The sequence below is a fragment of the Lacerta agilis genome, chromosome 4 (assembly GCF_009819535.1).
Source record: "Lacerta agilis isolate rLacAgi1 chromosome 4, rLacAgi1.pri, whole genome shotgun sequence".
NCBI classification, from domain to species: Eukaryota; Metazoa; Chordata; class Lepidosauria; order Squamata; family Lacertidae; genus Lacerta; species Lacerta agilis.
Genome location: NC_046315.1, coordinates 20,702,559 through 20,721,371, shown reverse-complemented (window position 1 = coordinate 20,721,371; position 18,813 = coordinate 20,702,559). Strand labels below are relative to the sequence as shown.

At 43.7% G+C, this 18,813-nt stretch overlaps 1 protein-coding gene across 1 annotated transcript in view; it reads right to left on the bottom strand.

The window, feature by feature from the left end:
- DDX10 (DEAD-box helicase 10) overlaps positions 1-18,611 on the bottom strand; it is a 151,909-nt gene extending 133,298 nt beyond the window's left edge. Inside the window, exons 1-9 of the mRNA XM_033146258.1 lie at positions 18,336-18,611; positions 14,562-14,622; positions 11,805-11,935; positions 11,422-11,580; positions 10,346-10,466; positions 8,150-8,339; positions 5,037-5,163; positions 3,070-3,232; positions 1,657-1,741 (exon numbers count right to left, since the gene is read on the bottom strand). Coding sequence (XP_033002149.1) covers positions 1,657-1,741; positions 3,070-3,232; positions 5,037-5,163; positions 8,150-8,339; positions 10,346-10,466; positions 11,422-11,580; positions 11,805-11,935; positions 14,562-14,622; positions 18,336-18,518 — 1,220 coding nt within the window. The 5' untranslated portion in view covers positions 18,519-18,611. The remainder of the gene's footprint in view (positions 1-1,656; positions 1,742-3,069; positions 3,233-5,036; positions 5,164-8,149; positions 8,340-10,345; positions 10,467-11,421; positions 11,581-11,804; positions 11,936-14,561; positions 14,623-18,335) is intronic.
- Positions 18,612-18,813: the final 202 nt, after the last annotated feature.

Here is an 18,813-nt window from a genome sequence, read left to right as displayed (position 1 = left end):
CCCTTCATCCATAGATCTCCGGGCGGTGTACAGAAAAATTATTGCCTGCTTTTATTGTATTTTTTAATAGCATTTTTAAAAAGCACCAAAAGATACAGGTCTATAATATGAGCCTCCTAGGACCACTTGGGTACGATGAGGAAAGAAGCTAGGAATGAATAAATTAAATGCATCAGAGTGTATAAAATATTTCCCAAACGATTCTCAGTATTCTTTTGCACAACCCACAATAAATGCCAGGTCAGGTCTGATCTATATCATGTGCTGTTTTGGAGCCCAAGCAACAAGACCATATTTGATACGGATAGACCAATAAATACTGCAGATGTTTGCAGTTTTCGTTGAAAATTTTCGTCTTCTTACAAAATACCCAAAGACATAGTTTAATGATGCCTTTAGAAATTCAATTTCACATCTCTAGCCTAGTTTTCCAAAGTCTCCGGAGAGCCTCTGCTGTCACAAGCACTAGAAGCTTAATAAATTAAATATAAGATTCTCAGTATCCTAACAAGCAACTGCAGAGTGCTTAAGAAACTGCAGCTGCTTATTTATCCCTGCAGACAACCTTCAGGAATAATGTTAACAAAAATAAGAGCCAATGGTTGCAATCCTGTGCCCACTTACTTGTGGACGAAGCTGACACGTGAGTAGGCATTTGGAATATTGCACTGTAAACTGTTTCAACTTGTTTTTAATTAGCTTTGAAAGAGCAAACAATGATGAACACAATATTTATATGCAAAGCAGATACTAATAGTGGACCCACTGAAGGGTCTGGAAACAAGATTCAGAAGCAATATTACTGAAGCTAAGCAGCCGTGAACCTGATCAGTAATCTGAATGGCAGGCAACAGTCTCTCTCACAGGAGCAATATACACAGACAATAAATAATTAAAAATCCAGGTGAAAAGTTGTTTTGCTACTAATGTGCTATATTAAGGTATACTAACATATCAGATTTTCAGCCAAATTTAATATAGCCAGAGCAGGGATTTTGAGACCTGAACGTTGGAATCAGCTGTGCCCCATGAGCTGTAAATTCCTGTAATTTAATCCATGGCTTTAAGAATATACGAACTGATGGATAGCACAGCTGGTTTGAGCACAGTGCTGAAAACGCCAAGGTTGCAGGTTCAATCCCTGTAAGGGACAGCTGCATATTCCTGCATTGCAGGGGGTGGACTAGATCATTGCTTCCCGAACTTGGGTCTCCAGCTATTTCTGGACTATAATTCCCATCATCCCTGACCTCTGGTCTTGCTAGCTAGGGATGATGGGAGCTGTAGTCCAAAAACAGCGTCCCTTCCAACTCTATGAGAAGAATATCCCTATTGCAACTAGACCAGCATCCTGTTATCACACTGGCTGACCTATGGCATGACCAAAAAAGCAGGACCAATGAGCAAGAAAACTCTCCACTTGCAATTCCCAGCACCTGGTGCTCAGAGGGATATATTGCCTCCAACAGTGAAGGTCCAACACAGGCATTGTGTAGCCTTTCCTCAATAAAATATATAATATTGGTTGGGGTGCTGGATCAAAAGACAGAGATATGACATTTAACCTAACCTAACCAGCACTGGGCTTGTCATCTTTTCTACAAACAATTAACAGTTCTGCTTTCACACAGAATCCCAGAACGTTGAAGAACATACCTGGCTGTTCTGCCAACTCTGTGAATGTAAGTATTTGCGTCCTCTGGACAATCAAACTGAATGACCCAATTCACAGCAGGGAAATCTGCAAAGAAATGAGAAAGGGACAGAGACCTTGAGTTCGGGAAACACCGAAAATCCACCCACAGAGAAAACGGTTTCTCACACGGCTGTATAATTTGGTACAAATTAAGTTCTGCTTTATTGTGCTATATTAGCGGAGACCGTTCAAAGCAGAATCAATCACCTTCATTTATTTGTCAAGATAGGAATAAAATTAATAGCATATTCATTTCCTAAGTAGTGACAGTGTAATTTTATACCTGAACATGGACAGGCAGATAATTTGCATGTTTGAAATTCAAAAGCAGTGTTAATCTTTCGCAATTTAAAACGGTGGCTTTCAACCCTTCAATAGCCAGGAAACACCCTTAACGCAAATTTGGCACTTGAGGATACTTTTTAATTGTTTATCTTGGGCTGGATTCAAAGAGTGAGTCCCACTAATGAAAGCGAGCGCAAGGACTTCTGCTGGCACAATAGGGTTCCCCCTCCTGTCTTCCCCTCACAAGTTACCTCAGGGGTGGGGTCGGAAATCTCCCAGAACAAGGTGAGGGGGTGGAAAGAGAAAAATTTTTCATCAAGCAAGCAAAAATGCTTGCACTGATGCAGCAATCTCCTCAGTGCCATGTTGAATTCCTCCCCTTGCAAATCATTATTGCATTCACCTTTGAAGCATGCCTGCCACCATCGTTATCTGCTTTTAAGCATCGGGCTAAAATAGGCGTCACCAAACTTTTCGGACGACTGGGTGAATTTTGAATTTTGAGAGAGTGCTGGGACACCAGTCACAAAATGGCTGCCATGGAGAAGGCGTGGCATAACACAAATGGCTGCCATGGGGAGCATGGCAGAACACAAACTTAAGCGAGGCAACCATTCCTCAACAATCTTATGTTTACCGTGGAAAGTCAGCTATGTCCTGCTGATTATGGAGATCACAGACACAAACACAAACATAGATGCTGTTGCTGTCTAGTGAGAGTGGGAAACAATCTTCAGTACCAGGAAAAAATATGCAAGGTAATCTCAAAGCTACTTTCTCGAAGCTACTAACATGAGTTTGGCCAAACTGTGAGAGGCAGTGAAGGATAGGAGTGCCTGGCGTGCTCTGGTCCATGGGGTCACGAAGAGTCGGACACGACTGAACGACTGAACAACAACAACAAATCTCGCAACTCTCATTTCACATTTTGCCAGCACATTTCGCTCTATACATTTCTTTCTAGCAAACTATAGGCTCTTTTCTTTTTTTATATAATGTAAGTTCACAGTCTGGGGCACCTGCCCTCGGTACAGGTAGTTCTGCAACGTGGAATAATAATAAACGTGGAAGAACTTGAGAGTGCTTACCAAGTCCCCGAGCCGCAAGATCCGTAGCAAAGAGAACTGCCGATTTCTTGCGCACAAAATCAGTGTAGACTTCCATTCTCTTCATCTGCTGCTGCTTGCCATGAAGAGCTAGTATAGGGAGCCCAGGTCGAAGACGGCAGAAGACTCTAAACAAATACTGGACCTAGAAACCAGTAACAATTCAGACTGTAAGTTCTTTGGGGCAGGGACTTGTTCTATGCTTATGCTGCTCTATAACGTGGCATGTACAACAATGGGGTGATAGAGCCAAACTGTACATGATGCAGGAGAACCCTGACTGACTCTTCCAGGGCTTAATTTATTAGCCGCAGCAAATGGCTCTGTATCTGAAAAACGTTAGCCAGGCACTGGGGTTGGGTGAGGAGGGAAGGGTGTTCAAGCCCATCCCCACTGACATGTCATTCCTTCCAATCTTATCATCAAAGCTGCAGTAGTCATACGCTGGGGGGGGGGGAGGTGAGTGAATTTAGAAATAGCAATCGCTATTACTACAAAGTTGCAGCTTAAATAGTTCATTTGTCCTTACTTCAATTATTCAGTCTGATTAACTAAAATGTTCCAAGTGACCAAAAAAGGCACCCCGATCTATCAGGGAGCAATCTGAATAGAAATCATTTTCATTTTCATTTTTAAACTCAGCTGTTAAGGTTCATGAGGAATCCTCCTGCCCTGTTTTGCGATCTTCCCATGGCCATCTGGCTGGCCACTGTGAGAACAGAATTCAGGTCTAGAAGGGCCTCTGGTATGATGCAGCAGAATTCTTCTCATGTCTTTAACAAATTTCCCAGGCGTTTTAATCACAATACAGTGTCTCGAACAGATTTACAGTTACGGACACCAGAGGTGCTGCAATATTATTATTTTTTTACTTTCTTTAAGTTCAACAATATCAGAAGAGGATCCAACCTCTTCGTAATTACAAAAACAGCAGTATCTTTTTCCAAAACTCTTTCAACCCAGGGGCATTTGGTGTGTGTATGTGCTCAGCACTTATTTGGAACAGCAGGTAGGCTGAGTCAACAATACCTCCAGAGCAAAGGTCTGTATTTATTGCGAGGAAAGCTCAACTTAAGGAAAACGCCACAAGGAAAACGCTGTGGTGAAAAAAACTCAGTAGAAAGCAGTCAGTAAATGCTTATGCCAAACTCTGCCTGCAGTGGTCACCATTTTATACCTGGCTATGCCCACACAGCACTATTTTGTAACCCGTGGACCTCAGTAGGCTACAGTGGTACCTCAGTTTAAGAACAGCCCTGTTTATGAACTATTCAGTTTAAGAACTCCACAAAACTGGAAGTAGTGTCCCGGTTTGCGATTTTTACCTCAGTTTACGAATGAATCCGAACGATGGAAGGGCACCGTCGGCGGGAGGCCTCATTGGGGAAAGTGTGCCTCGGTTTAAGAACAGTTTCGGTTTAAGAACGGACTTCCAGAATGGATTTAGGTCGTAAACTGAGGTACCACTGTAATTCTCAGCTGTCTCAAGTGGACTATGACAGCAGAAAGTTTGAGAAACCCTGTTGTACCTGTTTGGGATGCATATTTACCATCCCATCTTCTGCTTGTAAATGAACCAGACCTAAGTTTAGATAGGTAGATATAGAGACACACAGAGAGAAACACTGGCTTGAAGACACTTAAGTGTAATCTCTAGTAGAACTGCATGTTCAGCTTCAGGACTCAAACAGGAAGACGTTTCGCTGGACTTCTGCACAAACCTTTTTCTGCTATAGCAAACTTTTAATATCTCCTGTTTTAAAGTATTTATTAACATATCCCCGCTTGCTGGGCACAGGAGAATATCTCACAGGTGCTTTAATTTATGATGCAAGACCCTTGCCTGAAGTCTTGGCAGGAATGGTATTAACTTGATATTTAAAAAGAAAAGAAAAAGTGAAAGCATTTTTTATAAATGGTTAAGAGATAGAATTATAGATATTCAATACCTCTTTACAGCTTGCAAAAAATACAATACTTTTCTTATTCAGATGACTTCTCAAAAAGGAGTACAACATATTGATTTTCTGGTGCAGTTCACAAACAACATAGTTCTGTTCCAAAGTTGCTGGAGTACTAAAAAAAAAAAAAAATCACATATTTATCATCATTATTATTGGGCACAATTTATCATCCTGCCTTTCTACCAAATGGTGCACAAGGTGGCCAACAGAAGTAGAATATGAAGTACTGGTATGCATGTTTATGTATAAATGTGTGTGTGTGTATATAAACACACATACACAACCCTATCTATCTCAATCACAACCCATGAATTAACTACAGGAGAACAAAATATAGATAAACAAGGCATAAGTCATTAAAACCAAAGAACTAAAAACCAAATAACGTATGTATAGGTCAGCATACAAATGAAATAAATATTAAATCATATAGATCTATTAATGTGCTGCCTGGGAGTTAATAGTCCAAAATACGTGGTGGGCACCAGGTTGGAGAAGGCTTGTCTACTCCACCCGGCAGTGCCTCTTCAGCATGGGTAGGCAAACTAAGGCCCGGGGGCCGGATCCGGCCCAACTGCCTTCTAAATCCGGCCCGCGGATGGTCCGGGAATCATCGTGTTTTTACATGAGTAGAAGGTGTCCTTTTATTTAAAATGCATCTCTGGTTTATTTGTGGGGCATAGGAATTCATTCATTTTTATTTTTATTTTTCAAAATATAGTTTGGCTCCCCACAAGGTCTGAGGGACAGTGGACCGGCCCCCTGCTGAAAAAGTTTGCTGACCCCTGCTCTTCAGGGTCTGGAACAGAAGTCTTTTCTAGAGATGCTTTTCTAACTGGAAAGGTCAGGGGTTTCCATCGCACAAATCATACCCTCTTCCACTGATCACTGGCAGAAAGAATCAATACAACTCACGGTGAACCTATGCAAGGATGCATTCCAATCAGATTTTGTACTGCTGAGACATAGGAGCCTTAAATTAATGCTCCCCCGCCACGCTCAAAACTTATGCAAAATACTTCATTATACCCTGCCATGGTTGAACCTGAAACCTTAAAAAAAATCCCCAGTGTTTTATCAAAGATGGCTGTTGCTCTGCCGAAATTGCAGCGATCTGTAATAATTTGATCCAGCCCATTGCTCCGTAAATTACGCAGCTGACATCGCTGCCTTGTACTAATCTTGCTTGGAATCCCCACCCCCTCATTCTGGTAAACTGTGAAATACTGTTTCTCAAAGCAGTAATCCCTGTTTAAAAATATCTGTGCTTTGTTTTATTGTCCCAATTCAAGCTGCTTGGATTTTTCCAGAGTACGGAAGTATCATCACAAAGGCATTACCATTTGCTCACCAGAAAAAATAAAATAAAAATCCCTGCAAGAGTGCACATTAAATCAGACTAAGGTTCGACTGGATGACACTCAAGGTGATACTTCCAGCTCTACAATTCTGTGAAATCTATGAAAAGCACCTCTTGCTTGTCTGGATGGAGCTTAGAGAGGGGGTCTCTGAATGTGTGTAGAAATTAGCCTAGTGTACAATGGTAAAATATACGTGTTTCCACTGCTTTGCAGTAGTTCCCCGGGGAGCCTTCAATGTAGGGTTCCTCAGGGTTCAGTTTTATCCCCCCATGCTGTTTAACCCGAGTGGGGTAACCCAGACTTTTGGAGTACATTGTCAGCAATATGCTGATGACACACAGCTATTTCTCCTTCACATCCCGCAGGTGTGGCAGTGGAAGTGCTGGACCACTGTCTTGCCTGGGTAACAGACTGGATGAGAGCCAACAAACTGAAGGATAAGACTGAAGCACTCTTTGTGGGTGGTCATGGACTAGAATGGATGGGAGGTGACCTGCTCTGGATGAGGTTACATTCCCACAGGAAGGAGCAGATATGTAACTTGGGGGTATATAGAATGCCAATCTAGGCCCAACTGGGCTGGCCGCCAATTAGTTTCTGGGCCCATTTCTAAGTGCTACTTTTGACCTGTAAAGCCTTAAACGGCTCAGGACTATATGCCTCAAGAACCGCCTCTCCCCTTACGAACTGGCCTTGATGCTTCAATCTTCATGTGCCTCCTCCATGAGAGGTCCAGAGGGTGGCAACACAAGAACAGGCCTTTTCCGCAGTGGCTCCCCGCTTGCGGAATGCTCTCCCCCCCCCCCCAGAGGCTCACCTTTACCTATCTTTAGGTGTCAAGCAAAACCATTCCTCTTCTCCCAGGCCTTTACCAAACTGAGCTATCATTGGCCTTTTAAACTGGGGGGGTGGAGGAACATTGTTTTTGTTTGTTGCTATGCTACGTATTTTCATGTTTTTATATTGTAAACCGCCCTGTGAACCTCAGGCAGTACAGAAGTGTAATAAATAACAACAATAATAAATTTGTTGCTCTGCCCATTTTGCCTCTGATCCCAACCACCACTGTCATGTAGCCCTCAAAAGTTTACCCAGGAGGGAATGCGGCCCTCTGGCAAAAACAAAACAAAAAACATGGTTCCCCACCCCTGATTTATTGAAAGTCATGGAACACGGAACACTTGGAAGTATGCATTATTGCTTCCAGTTGCCGAGCTGGTCTTTAATTCAATTACAAACTGAATCCTGCATCTTTACATTTTCTGGTCACCTGTTGAAGCCTTGGTGATGGAGAGAGATAAGTATCAAATCAAGAATTACTTAGGCTGGCTTTTGACAGTCACACAGTTAAGCCAGTTTCATCTATTTTAAATTGGCTATTTTATATACTTACTTCAGCTAACAGCTCCCTGCCGCAGGGCCAAAAAGTTATATATCACAGTGATTTGTAGCACATATAGTACTTAAAATGACAGGACAGGAGTTGAAGCAAAGAATTCTACAACCACACTTCAACTAACCCAATTAATTTCTTCTCTCTCTCTCTCTCTCTCTCTCTGTGTGTGTGTGTGTGTGTGTGTGTGTGTGTCTTCAATTTTCTAGCCTGTGTTATTCCAAGGCCTCAGGTTGAATAACATGACTCTCCATCCCACCCCTTCCACAAACAGGCACATAATGGAGTAAAACAGAGCTACTCTTCACTTCATTTGAAGTCTAGATAGAGAAGAATTCTCCTACCTGAACTTTGCCTTCTCATGTACCCAGATATATTCTGGATCTTTCAAGCTCAGCCGGGCCAGGTCCTTCACCGATTTGGTTTGCGTGGCTGAGAAAAGCAGAGTCTGGCGCATCTCGGGAAGGTTTTCTATGATTGCATTCATCGTATCAGCAAAACCCATGTCCAGAATTCTGTCAGCTTCATCAAGTACTGGAATGAGAAAGCCCAGCTGGAGGGAATTGGATTTTTCCCCCTAAGCTTCTAACCTTCAGACAGAGCGTGAGACTAATTTCCACACTGATAGCAGGGGCTTATCCGCATGAAAGGCATCGCTCCAAAATACACACAAGGGATTTGTTGGGGTCAGCCTTCACAGACAGGGCCTTGGGAGGTCACCTAACCGAACCCGCTGCTCAATGCATGATCTACAATGCAGGATGCAAACTACAGCATCCCTGACAAGAGGACCGTCCAGCCGCTGTTCAAATATCTTTTACAGCTCCCGAGACACGCTCTTCCACTGTTGTACACTTCTGACACCCCAGTCAAGCCTACTTCCACATCTGAAAATTCATTCACGTATCATAGCTTTCCTGTGAGTGTCTGGAGGTGGTTGGAGGTTGGATGGCGGCTAACAGATTGAGGTTGAATCCTGACAAGAGAGAAGTACTGTTTTGGGGGGACAGGGGGCAGGCAGGTAGGTACAGATGACTCCTTGATCCTGAATGGGGTAACTGTGCCCCTGGGAGTCATTTTGGACTCACAGCTGTCCATGGAGGTGCAGGTCAATTCTGTGTCCCGGGCAGCTGTCTACCAGCTCCATCTGGTACACAAGCTGAGACACACCTGCCCATGGACTGTCTTGCCAGAGTGGTGCATGCTCTAGTCATCTCCCGCTTGGACTACTGCAATGTGCTCTACATGGGGCTACCTTTGAAGGTGACCCAGAAACTACAACTAATTCAGAATGCGGCAACTGGGAGTGGCTGCTGAGACCATACAACACCGGTCCTGAAAGACCTACATTGGCTCCCAGTAATTTTACGAAGACAATTCAAAGTGTCGGTGCTGACCTTGCCCTAAACGGCCATGGCCCAGTATACCTGAAGGAGCGTCTCCACCCCCATCGTTCAGCCCAGACACTGAGGTCCAGCTCTGAGGGCCTTCTGGCAGTTCCCTCAATTAAAGGGAACCAGGCAGAGGACCTTCTCAGTAGTGGCGCCCGCCCTGTGGAACATCCTCCCATCAGATATCAAGGAAATAAACAACTATCTGACTTTTAGAAGACATCTGAAGGTTACCATGTTTAGGGAAGTTTTTAATGTTTGATGTTTTATCGTGGTTTTAATATTCTGTTGGGAGCCGCCCAGAGTGGCTGGGGAAACCCGGTCAGATGGGCAGGGTATAAATAATGAATTATTATTATTAATCTGTAACAAACAGAGACAAAGGGCCACAGCAATGTGGCACAACACATCCTTGGCAAGCATAAGGTCCCAGGTTCAATCCCTCTGCCCTAGACCCTGGAAAGCTGCTGCCGATCAGAGTAGACAGTACTGGGTTCAATGGGGCAGTGATCTTAGCAGCTTCATATGCTTTGCTGTTCAAAGAGCTCTAAGTATGTGTGTGCCTGCCTAGAACAAGGTTACCTGATCCCAGAGTGGGGAATCTGACAGCAGCCTGAACTATTGCTCTGCTGCTTTTATTGAAGTTGTTCATTTTTTTGTACTCCAAAATGACAGGCCAACTCCAACATGCTGGCAAAAAAGCGGACTACAAAAGCAATAAATAAAATGGGACTAGCTTATCCAAGTGCACCAAGCCATATCTGTGCACGAAGCACTGATATGGTCTTCTTGCCTGCTCAGCTCTCCACTGCCCACCAACCAAACACTTTTTCAATGTTTAATGTATTTATTTGCAACGCATTTAGTGGGAGTCCTGTCTGCGGATCAACAAAAATGGAACCAAATAATGGAGCACAAACAGGTAATCGTCCCATTCACTTCCAATTCATGGAAAGCCTTTGTATGTTACAAAGATCAAGCACTGAAGCGACAACCCCAGTTCATCCTCTGCATGCTTTAATGGAGCTTCAGCTCTGGGCAGTGGCTTCCAATGCAAGTATTTTGGGCCATTTTCAGATTTCAGATTAAGCCTATTCAGTAAAAGCAAATAAAAAAATATAAAAAAATAAATTGAAGCATTTCACTTACTCAACATCTGCAGATTGGAGGCATGGAAATATGATGTTTCGTCCATGTGCTGTAAAAGCCGTCCCGGAGTACATATCAGTATGTTTATATTGTGGATTCTTTCTGATTCTTGTTTCAGGTCCTGAAATATCAGACAGGTTTGAGGGCATGATTTCAGAATATACGGTTATGACGCAGGGAGCTCCTCTCCAAGCCCATTCAGGTGCAGCAGATCACAGTAAGATCTGACCATTCCTCCCCACCCCCCACCCCGCCCGGAGCGATTTCAAACTGTGTGTTTGTGTGTCTTGTGGCACACAGAAAAATTCTATCTACATGACAAGCCACAACCTAGAGGCACCTTTAGAGATGTAGCAGCCTCTAGCTAACAATGCAAGGAAGAAAATTTCCCAGTGCTTTATCTTTCCAGTTAACAAGTCCGTAAGTAACTGAGAATGAATTCCAATTGCAAATACATTATTAGGCAAGAGTGGCAGCTTCAAAATGCTTCAATTTGTTTAAGTACAAGTAAACGAACATGTTTAGGTCGTTCTCTAAGGCATCAGAATTTTTTCTGATACAGACTGAGCTTTTTCAAATTCAGAGTTTTCCAGTAAAACCAAATCACTGCCTCTACTTGGGACATTTTCAATGACTCCATCAAAGCTTGCTTACATGCATCAAGACTCTGTGAGACATCCATCACTCAGAGGGACACCAAAATCAGAATCAAAGCATGTGACAACTCACTTCACTGGGACAGCTTTCAATGGACAATATGTGCCATTATGGTGGAAAATCAAAACAGAGCTTTCTTGAAAGGCTGTACATTTCAGTCAGCACACGGCCCATGCCTTTTAAATGCAGGTATGTATGTGCCGCTGTTTCCTTGGAACCCATTTCCTTGGAAATATGTCGCACCGAGTTCTAAGAAAATTACTTCCCAGTCACTTAGTACAACATCCCAGTATAATTTTCAAACCATAAGCAATCCTTATGGTTACAATCCTTATGGGTTAGATAGAGGGACTGGTGGGTGGGGTGGGGTGGGGAGATCCTGTATTTATTTATTTTTTTAAAAAAAGGAGGGAACAAACCTTTCCACCAATGATAAGGCCGGCCGAGAACTCGTGATTCTTCCCCACCTTACGCAGAACCTCAAATGTTTGGTATGCCAACTCTCGGGTAGGCGATATGATCAGAACTCCCAGTCCATCCATGGGAGTCCATTGTTGACGGTATAAGATTTCCAGAGCCTGGACAGTGACAAAAATGCCAGTTAGAAGCCCTATAAATTTCACTCGGCGAATATATATATATTTTTAAGGGGGAAAGAAAAAATCAGGGCTGCAATGCCCGTAGTCACTGGCCAAGCTCACTGGGGCTGATGGGAATTGGCAATCCAAAACATCCAAAGGGCATCATATTGGCTGCCCCTGGGCCAACAGTACAATATGAAATTATGAGATACATTACTTACAGGTACAATGAAAGCCAAAGTTTTGCCAGATCCAGTCTTCGCAGCTCCCAATACGTCTTTACCTTGCAAGGCCAAACCTATGGTCTGCCTCTGGATTTCAGTCACCATGCGATACTGAGCTTCCTGCAATCCTGGTGTGAGGAAGACCATATATATCAACATGCTTGGAATCAACCATTCACTGGGGGGGGGGGAGAAACCCTCATGTTAAAAGCATGTGAGAGTCCAGTGGTGGTGGTATGTGTCCTAGTGCCGCCACCACCACTGACTGCATTCAGGTCCTGTATACCTGAAGGAGCGTCTCCACCTCCATTGTTCAGCCCGGACACTGAGATCCAGCGCCGAGGGCCTTCTGGTGGTTCCCTTATTGTGAGAAGTGAGGTTACAGGGAACCAGACAAAAGGGCCTTCTCAGTAGTGGCGCCCACCCTGTGGAACACCCTTCCATCAGATGTCAAGGAAATAATAGCAGCTATCCTATTTTTAAGAGACATCTGAAGGCAGCCCTGTTTAGGGAAAGTTTTAATATTTAATGCTGTATTGTTTTAACACTTGTTTGGGAGCCGCCCAGAGTGGTTGGGGAAACTCAGCCAGATGGGCGGGGTACAAATAATAAATTATTATTATTATTATTCAGCCGCTGTGAGAAGTAGGCCTACACATGTACTAATACTGTTCTTCTGTGCAGGACCCCCCCCCCGAAATGGAGAAGCCCTGTGTACACAGCTAAAGGACCATTCTCACAATTGCAGGTGGGGTTCAGGGGCTAGTCCACAAGCCCTTGGTGGTTCTCAAAGGGTGAGGCGCACCACACTGATGTGGCAGGAGAGGATGGCAAGTGTGGCAGGAAGATTCAAGGACAATCAAAGAAACATTAAAACATTTCAGCGGAGTATTGTATTAAAATCGAAATATTTCTTAATTTTCAGAATGTGGGTAGATCCAATAGGAGAGCAAGAGCGTCAAGTGATCCTGAGGCCAATCCTAGTTGTGATTTTTTTTGTTTTGTTTTCCAGTGTATTTATTATAATTTGGTGCACAAGATAACGAAGTAGCCCAGAGAAAGAAGTTTGAGGACCACTGCCATAGCTTGTTATTTTAACACAAGGGTAGCCGACATGGTTGCCTCCAGATGTTGTGGGACTACAACTCCCATCACTCCTGGCTGTGGATCATGAGTGTTACAGTCCACAACATCTGAAGGGCACTTCAATCTCTATCCAACATGTGAGAAGGTTCATCTGAACTTCCCATCGTCCAGTTACCTAGGATGAGTTGAGAATGATCTCTTAACAACTAAGGAAAGGGACATTTTATAAACTGGGGGGGGGGGGCACCTGAGAGGTGTGTGGCTGCAGTTTCGGGGTTTCAGCATGTTAAAAATAACCGAAGGGCATGCATACCAGTAAATATTTATGTGAACTGCTTTGCAAGCCTGTGTATCAAATATGGCTATAGTCGAAGGCAAAGAACATTCACTAGATACTGCACATGATTCACCCTGTGCAATCAATGGCAAGGGCCCAAATCACCCCATATGTGCACCTTAAATGTGTGCATTTGTCATACACGGCAAACTCCACACTGAATTCTTGCTAGACCCTACACCGGGGTGGGGGGTGGGCAACTAGATCTGTCCAGTTGTCCATCTCTCCACATGCAGTTGATGCCAGTCACGTTGAGGCAGCGATATCACCCAAAGTTATTAACGAGTTAAGAATATTAGTACAGGATATATAATTCTATGAAGTTGACACGTACCCTAGGACACCAAATAAGGGTACAGCGGTGCCTCGCAAGACGAAATTAATTCGTTCCGTGAGTGCTGTCGTACAGCGGAAATTTCGTCTTGCGAAGCACAGTCGGAGGAAGCGTGGTTTGACGGGGGGAAGAATCGCAAAACGTTTTCGTTTTGCGATTCGCGGCCATAGGGAAATTCGTCTTGCAAGTCACCCTTTCATTAGCAAATGCCTTTCGTCTAGCGAGTTTTTCGTCTAGCGAGGCATTCGTCTTGCGAGGTACCACTGTATCACACGTTAAGAAAACTGCTGGAAAAGCGATACATAGTTGGAAAGTAACAGTTAAGGTATTACTGGGCAGGTGGTGATTTGTTGGATAATGTATGGTATGATTTAATTGATACATAGTGGCTGGAGGGACCCAGCCAGATGGGCGGGGTACAAATAAATAATTTATTATTATTATTATTATTATTATTATTATTATTATTATTGGTATTTTAGCCCTGTGTTCTGGGCTCAGACTTTAGAAATAATTCCTCTGAGACATTCTGCTAGCTAGCACTAAATAAACACCTTTCCTTTTCCATTGCTGCATGGAGTCTTCCTTCAGCCCGAAGATTTTTGCAACAACATCTTTTCCTGCCACATACCTGATGCCATTTATGATGGCAGGTAGCAGTGGCTTGGGGAAAACGGGCTTGCAGGCCTAATTAGGACCCTTCTGTGGGTTGGAGGCGTCTGCCCTATTCAGAAGAGACTTGCACACAGGAATTTTTCTTCCTGGAATGAGGCAGCATTTGTTATTTTGCTGTTAATACGCTTTCTTCAACCAGCTAATCATGCAGGCTTGTACATAACTGCTGCCAGGTTACTTATAGGCAACTAAGAAAAAAATCACCCCTATGTAACTAAGAAAGGGAACGTTTATAAAATATTTTTGGAAGCAAAAAATGCCTGGCATAAGGTTGTCGGCTAATAACTGCCACAGAGAATTCTTGTTAAGGTATTGTGCTTACCTTTCAGTGTTTTGTTAGATAACGGGAAATCCGAAAATCTTACAACCTCATTTGCATTTATCTGAAAATAAGCAAAGAAAAGTGAAATCTGAAAGGATCCCGTTTAGATTATTGAACAAGAGGATCTGTCAACAAAGTCCGCTCTCAAATTTCTTAATTACGCAGAATTAGCTGCCGGGAGAGAGGTTCTCAAATCAGAGTTGAAAAAGAGTTGCGGGTTTGTCACAGTTTATTTGGGAACAAGCAACGTGCTAGCGCCACACTGCACAATCACCCCTTCCCTGGATCAAGGGGAAGGCACAAACCAAGAAGTAGCAATTAAGCGTGGCTTTCCATGTCATTCAAACCCAACACCTGGTTTGTTGCTCCTTAATAAACTAGGGATCACTAGCAATCTTCGACTGCAGTCTGTCAGTCCGTCATTGGCTTTCGACTTCCTGCTTCTAAGGCCAGCCCAAAATTGCAGCTCCCTACTTAATGGCTGTGAAGCGACACTTGGAAATGTAAGGCCAACATCGGGGGGGCAGGATATGGCAATCAAAAGGAATACTGTATAGCTCTTGCCATATTCCCAGAGGCCACCTGTTCCTGGTTTGTGTGTACAAACCAGATATCTGACTTCAATCAAAGCCATCATCTAAATATACCTACAGTAACTGCATCCAACTCTAATATTCACAGCTTCCCTGAAGGTAATGAGATGAGAGGGTGCACGTCTTATGTGTGATTTTTTTAATAAGAAGAGGAAGCGATGACATCTCCATGTTTTTTCAACCTGCTACTTCCCTCCCCCAAAATGAGGCGTCTAATTTGCATTAGGAGTCTATCTGCCGAGATAAAAAATAAAGTTGATTACAGACCTGCCTCGCTTAGAACTCTTGACGTGCACATCTATATCTTCATTACAAATTTGCCTAATCATTTCTACTCTTGGGATAAGGATATATATGCATGTGTGTGTATATATAGAGAGGGGGGGGAGAGGGAGAGAGCGGCTGCTGTTTTTGCACTCCACAGGTTTCTCTCAGCACCGCTCAAGATGCCACAGTTTCAAAACTGTATTATTGGTATGCAGAGCAATCATCAAAATGGAAATTAGTCACATAGCTTTCATTTCAGTGGGAGCTTTTTTTTTTTTAAAAAAAAAGGGGGGGTCTCAAAAAAAGCGGTGCTGGGTTAAGGGAAGGGGGGAGGCACGTTCAGAACCATTGGCTGAGAACGTATTGGCTTCAATAACTCTGTACATGAAGAGTGGTGGAAACTAGATCTTAAAACTTAAAATTTACAGCTTGTTATTTAATAAGAAAGAATTTTATGAAAATGCAATACAGGTGGTATTTGACCCCTGTAAAGCAGATAAAAATCAATAAACCCCATAATAATAAGAGTTGGAGGTGCAAACATCAAGTAGGAACCTTCTACCATATGTGGTGGGCATGCCAAGAGATAAAGAAATTCTGGGACATGACCTAAGAGGAATTGAAAAAATTATTAAGAACCACATTTTACCAAAAAAAAAAAAAAAAACCTGAAGCATTTCTTCTGGGAATTTTGACAAACAATTTCCCCAAAGATAAAATAAGACTTTCTCTATGCTACGTCAGCAGCAAGAGTAAAAAGAAGAAGACGAAGTTTGGATTTGATATCCCGCTTTATCACTACCCGAAGGAGTCTCAAAGCGGCTAACATTCTCCTTTCCCTTCCTCCCCCACAACAAACACTCTGTGAGGTGAGTGGGGCTGAGAGACTTCAGAGAAGTTTGACTAGCCCAAGGTCACCCAGCAGCTGCATGTGGAGGAGCAGGGACGTGAACCCGGTTCCCCAGATTACGAGTCTACCACTCTTAACCACTACACCACACTGGCTCCCACTAGGTCCAGTCGCGGACGACTCTGGGGTTGCGGCGCTCATCTCACTTTATAGGCCGAGGGAGCCTGCATTTGTCTGCAGACAGCTTCCAGGTCATGTGGCCAGCATGACTAAGCCGCTTCTGGCGAACCAGAACAGTGCATGGAAACACCATTTACCTTCCCGTCGGAGCGGTACCTATTTATCTACTTGCACTTTGACGTGCTTTCAAACTTCTAGGTGGGCAGGACAGGAGCTGGGACCGAACAATGGGAGCTCATCCCAGCGCCACCCGCAGCAAGAGTATTGGTGGCTAAATATTGGAAGGAGGAACACATACCCACCAAAGAGGAATGGTTGTGTAAGCTGACCGAGTACTTGGAAATCACAAAGCTGGCAAATATAATAAGAGACAAGTCAAATAAGACAGTTAAGAAAGAATGGGAGTACCTAAATAAATATCTGATAAGTCAAGGTTCAGCAGTGAAGATCTGGTTGTGTCTAGAATAACCCTGCAAAGGTAAAAAGCTCCCTGATACCAAGATGAGGGATGTACTGAAATACAGGTAAGTTCTTTTTAATTAGGAATAATGAACTGAAGTCCAAAAAACAAAAGAATATGAAAAATGAAATACCTAAGAAGTGTCAGATGATATGTAAAAGGTAACTGTTTAAAGTGTATGTACAGTATTTGGTTTGCAAAGTCTTAGTTTAATAATGAATGAATTAACACTGTTCAATCTATGATTTTTTCTTCTCTTCATTAAGATTTAAGTGTATTAGTTTATGTAATTTATTTAGATTTTTTCTTTCTTCTTTTTCTTTTTTTGTTCTTTGCAACCTTTTTAAATCTTTTTTCTTCTTTTCACATTTAAAAGTTTTGATTTGCATGTATTTGCAATATAACTCAATAATGGAGGAAAAAATCTTAATGTACTGGTATTTGAAATGACAGTAGCATTAATTCATACCATGGTAAACATAGGGTGCTTTGAGTATATCAGCAGCCTCCCATGGAAAAAAGATTGGGGAAAGATTTGGGGTCTGCACAGCAACAAGCTAAGAACTTCATTTAAAACAGATTTTTCATTTTAAGATTGAGCTAAATTAAATATTGTGTTGGTTGTGGCGTTTTGAGTTTTGTTAGTGAACGAATTTGTTTGCTGCTGCTGCTGCTGTTGCAGCTATATGCTGCATTTTTATTTGTTTTGTGGTGCAGAATTGCTTTTTAATGCTTTCAACGTATCTGGAAGCAAGTGTGCATGCACATGAAAGCTCATACCAAGAACAAACTTAGTTGGTCTCTAAGGTGCTACTGAAAAGAATTTTTTATTTTGTTTTGACAGAGAACTCTTGTTATTGGGCAAAACAGTAATACGGTAAATAATTAAATAAAATCGCTGTAAAAGGGAGCCAGCAGGCACGGTGAGCCAGCAAACAGGCTTTTTATCATGCACACAGGACAGGAAAGGGGAGAAGGGGGCGTTACAAAAAAAAAAAAAATGCCCCCGGGTACCAATTTACCTTGCTACGCCCCTGACCCAGCAGGAAAATCTCCTTCCTCTAGAGGAAAAGTCCAACTCCATCCACTTCACATGCTACAGGTAGGAGAGATTTGTAGTTGAAATAGAGGGAAGTGCAGGAGGACCCGGAGTAGGGGGGGGGGGGAGTTGGAGAACCATTCCAAAACACATTTGGAGCAAGCGCCCTCCTTCCCTCAAAGGATCCTGGGTGCTGTAGTTCTTGAATCCTTTGAAGGAAAGGGTGCGCTATGAAAGCACCCTGTGCGCCCAGCTGCCTTCTCTGGCGGCTCAGACCATTCGTCCATCTAGCTCCGTACTGCTTGCACTGATCGGCAGCGCCTCTCCAGGGGTCTCTCCCAGCTCTACTGGGGATGGAACGGGGGGGGGGGATTCCTGCCGTTACCTGCGAGTAGCTCTGCTGCAACCTGGCGATGCCTTCCTTCTCCACCTCCCAAGCGGGACGCTTCTGCTTCTGGCGCTGCTGGCGCAGCCGGTCCTTGCGCTTGGCGTAATTCTTCTTCCAGCGCTCAAAGTTGCGCACCGGGTCCGGGCTGGGCCCACCGAAGGTCCCCCGGCTTTTCTCCATTCCGCCTCGGAAACAGCCGGCGTGGGCAGAGACGGCAAACACGCTTCCCGGCAGCGTAACGCGCGGCGGCCGGAGGAGGAGCCGGGCGCACGGAGAGGACGTCAGCCTCACCGTCTCCGCCCCACGGGAAGGAAAAGCCCAACCCCTCCGCGGGCGGGAGAGGAGCCTACCCGACGGAAAGCTCCCCGCAGATCCCCGTGTATCTGCGAGGGAATCGGCCCCGCGTGGGCTTAATGCATCCTTTGATTCGTCCATTGATTCGTTCCAAATGGTTCTCTTTGCGCTGGATAAATTA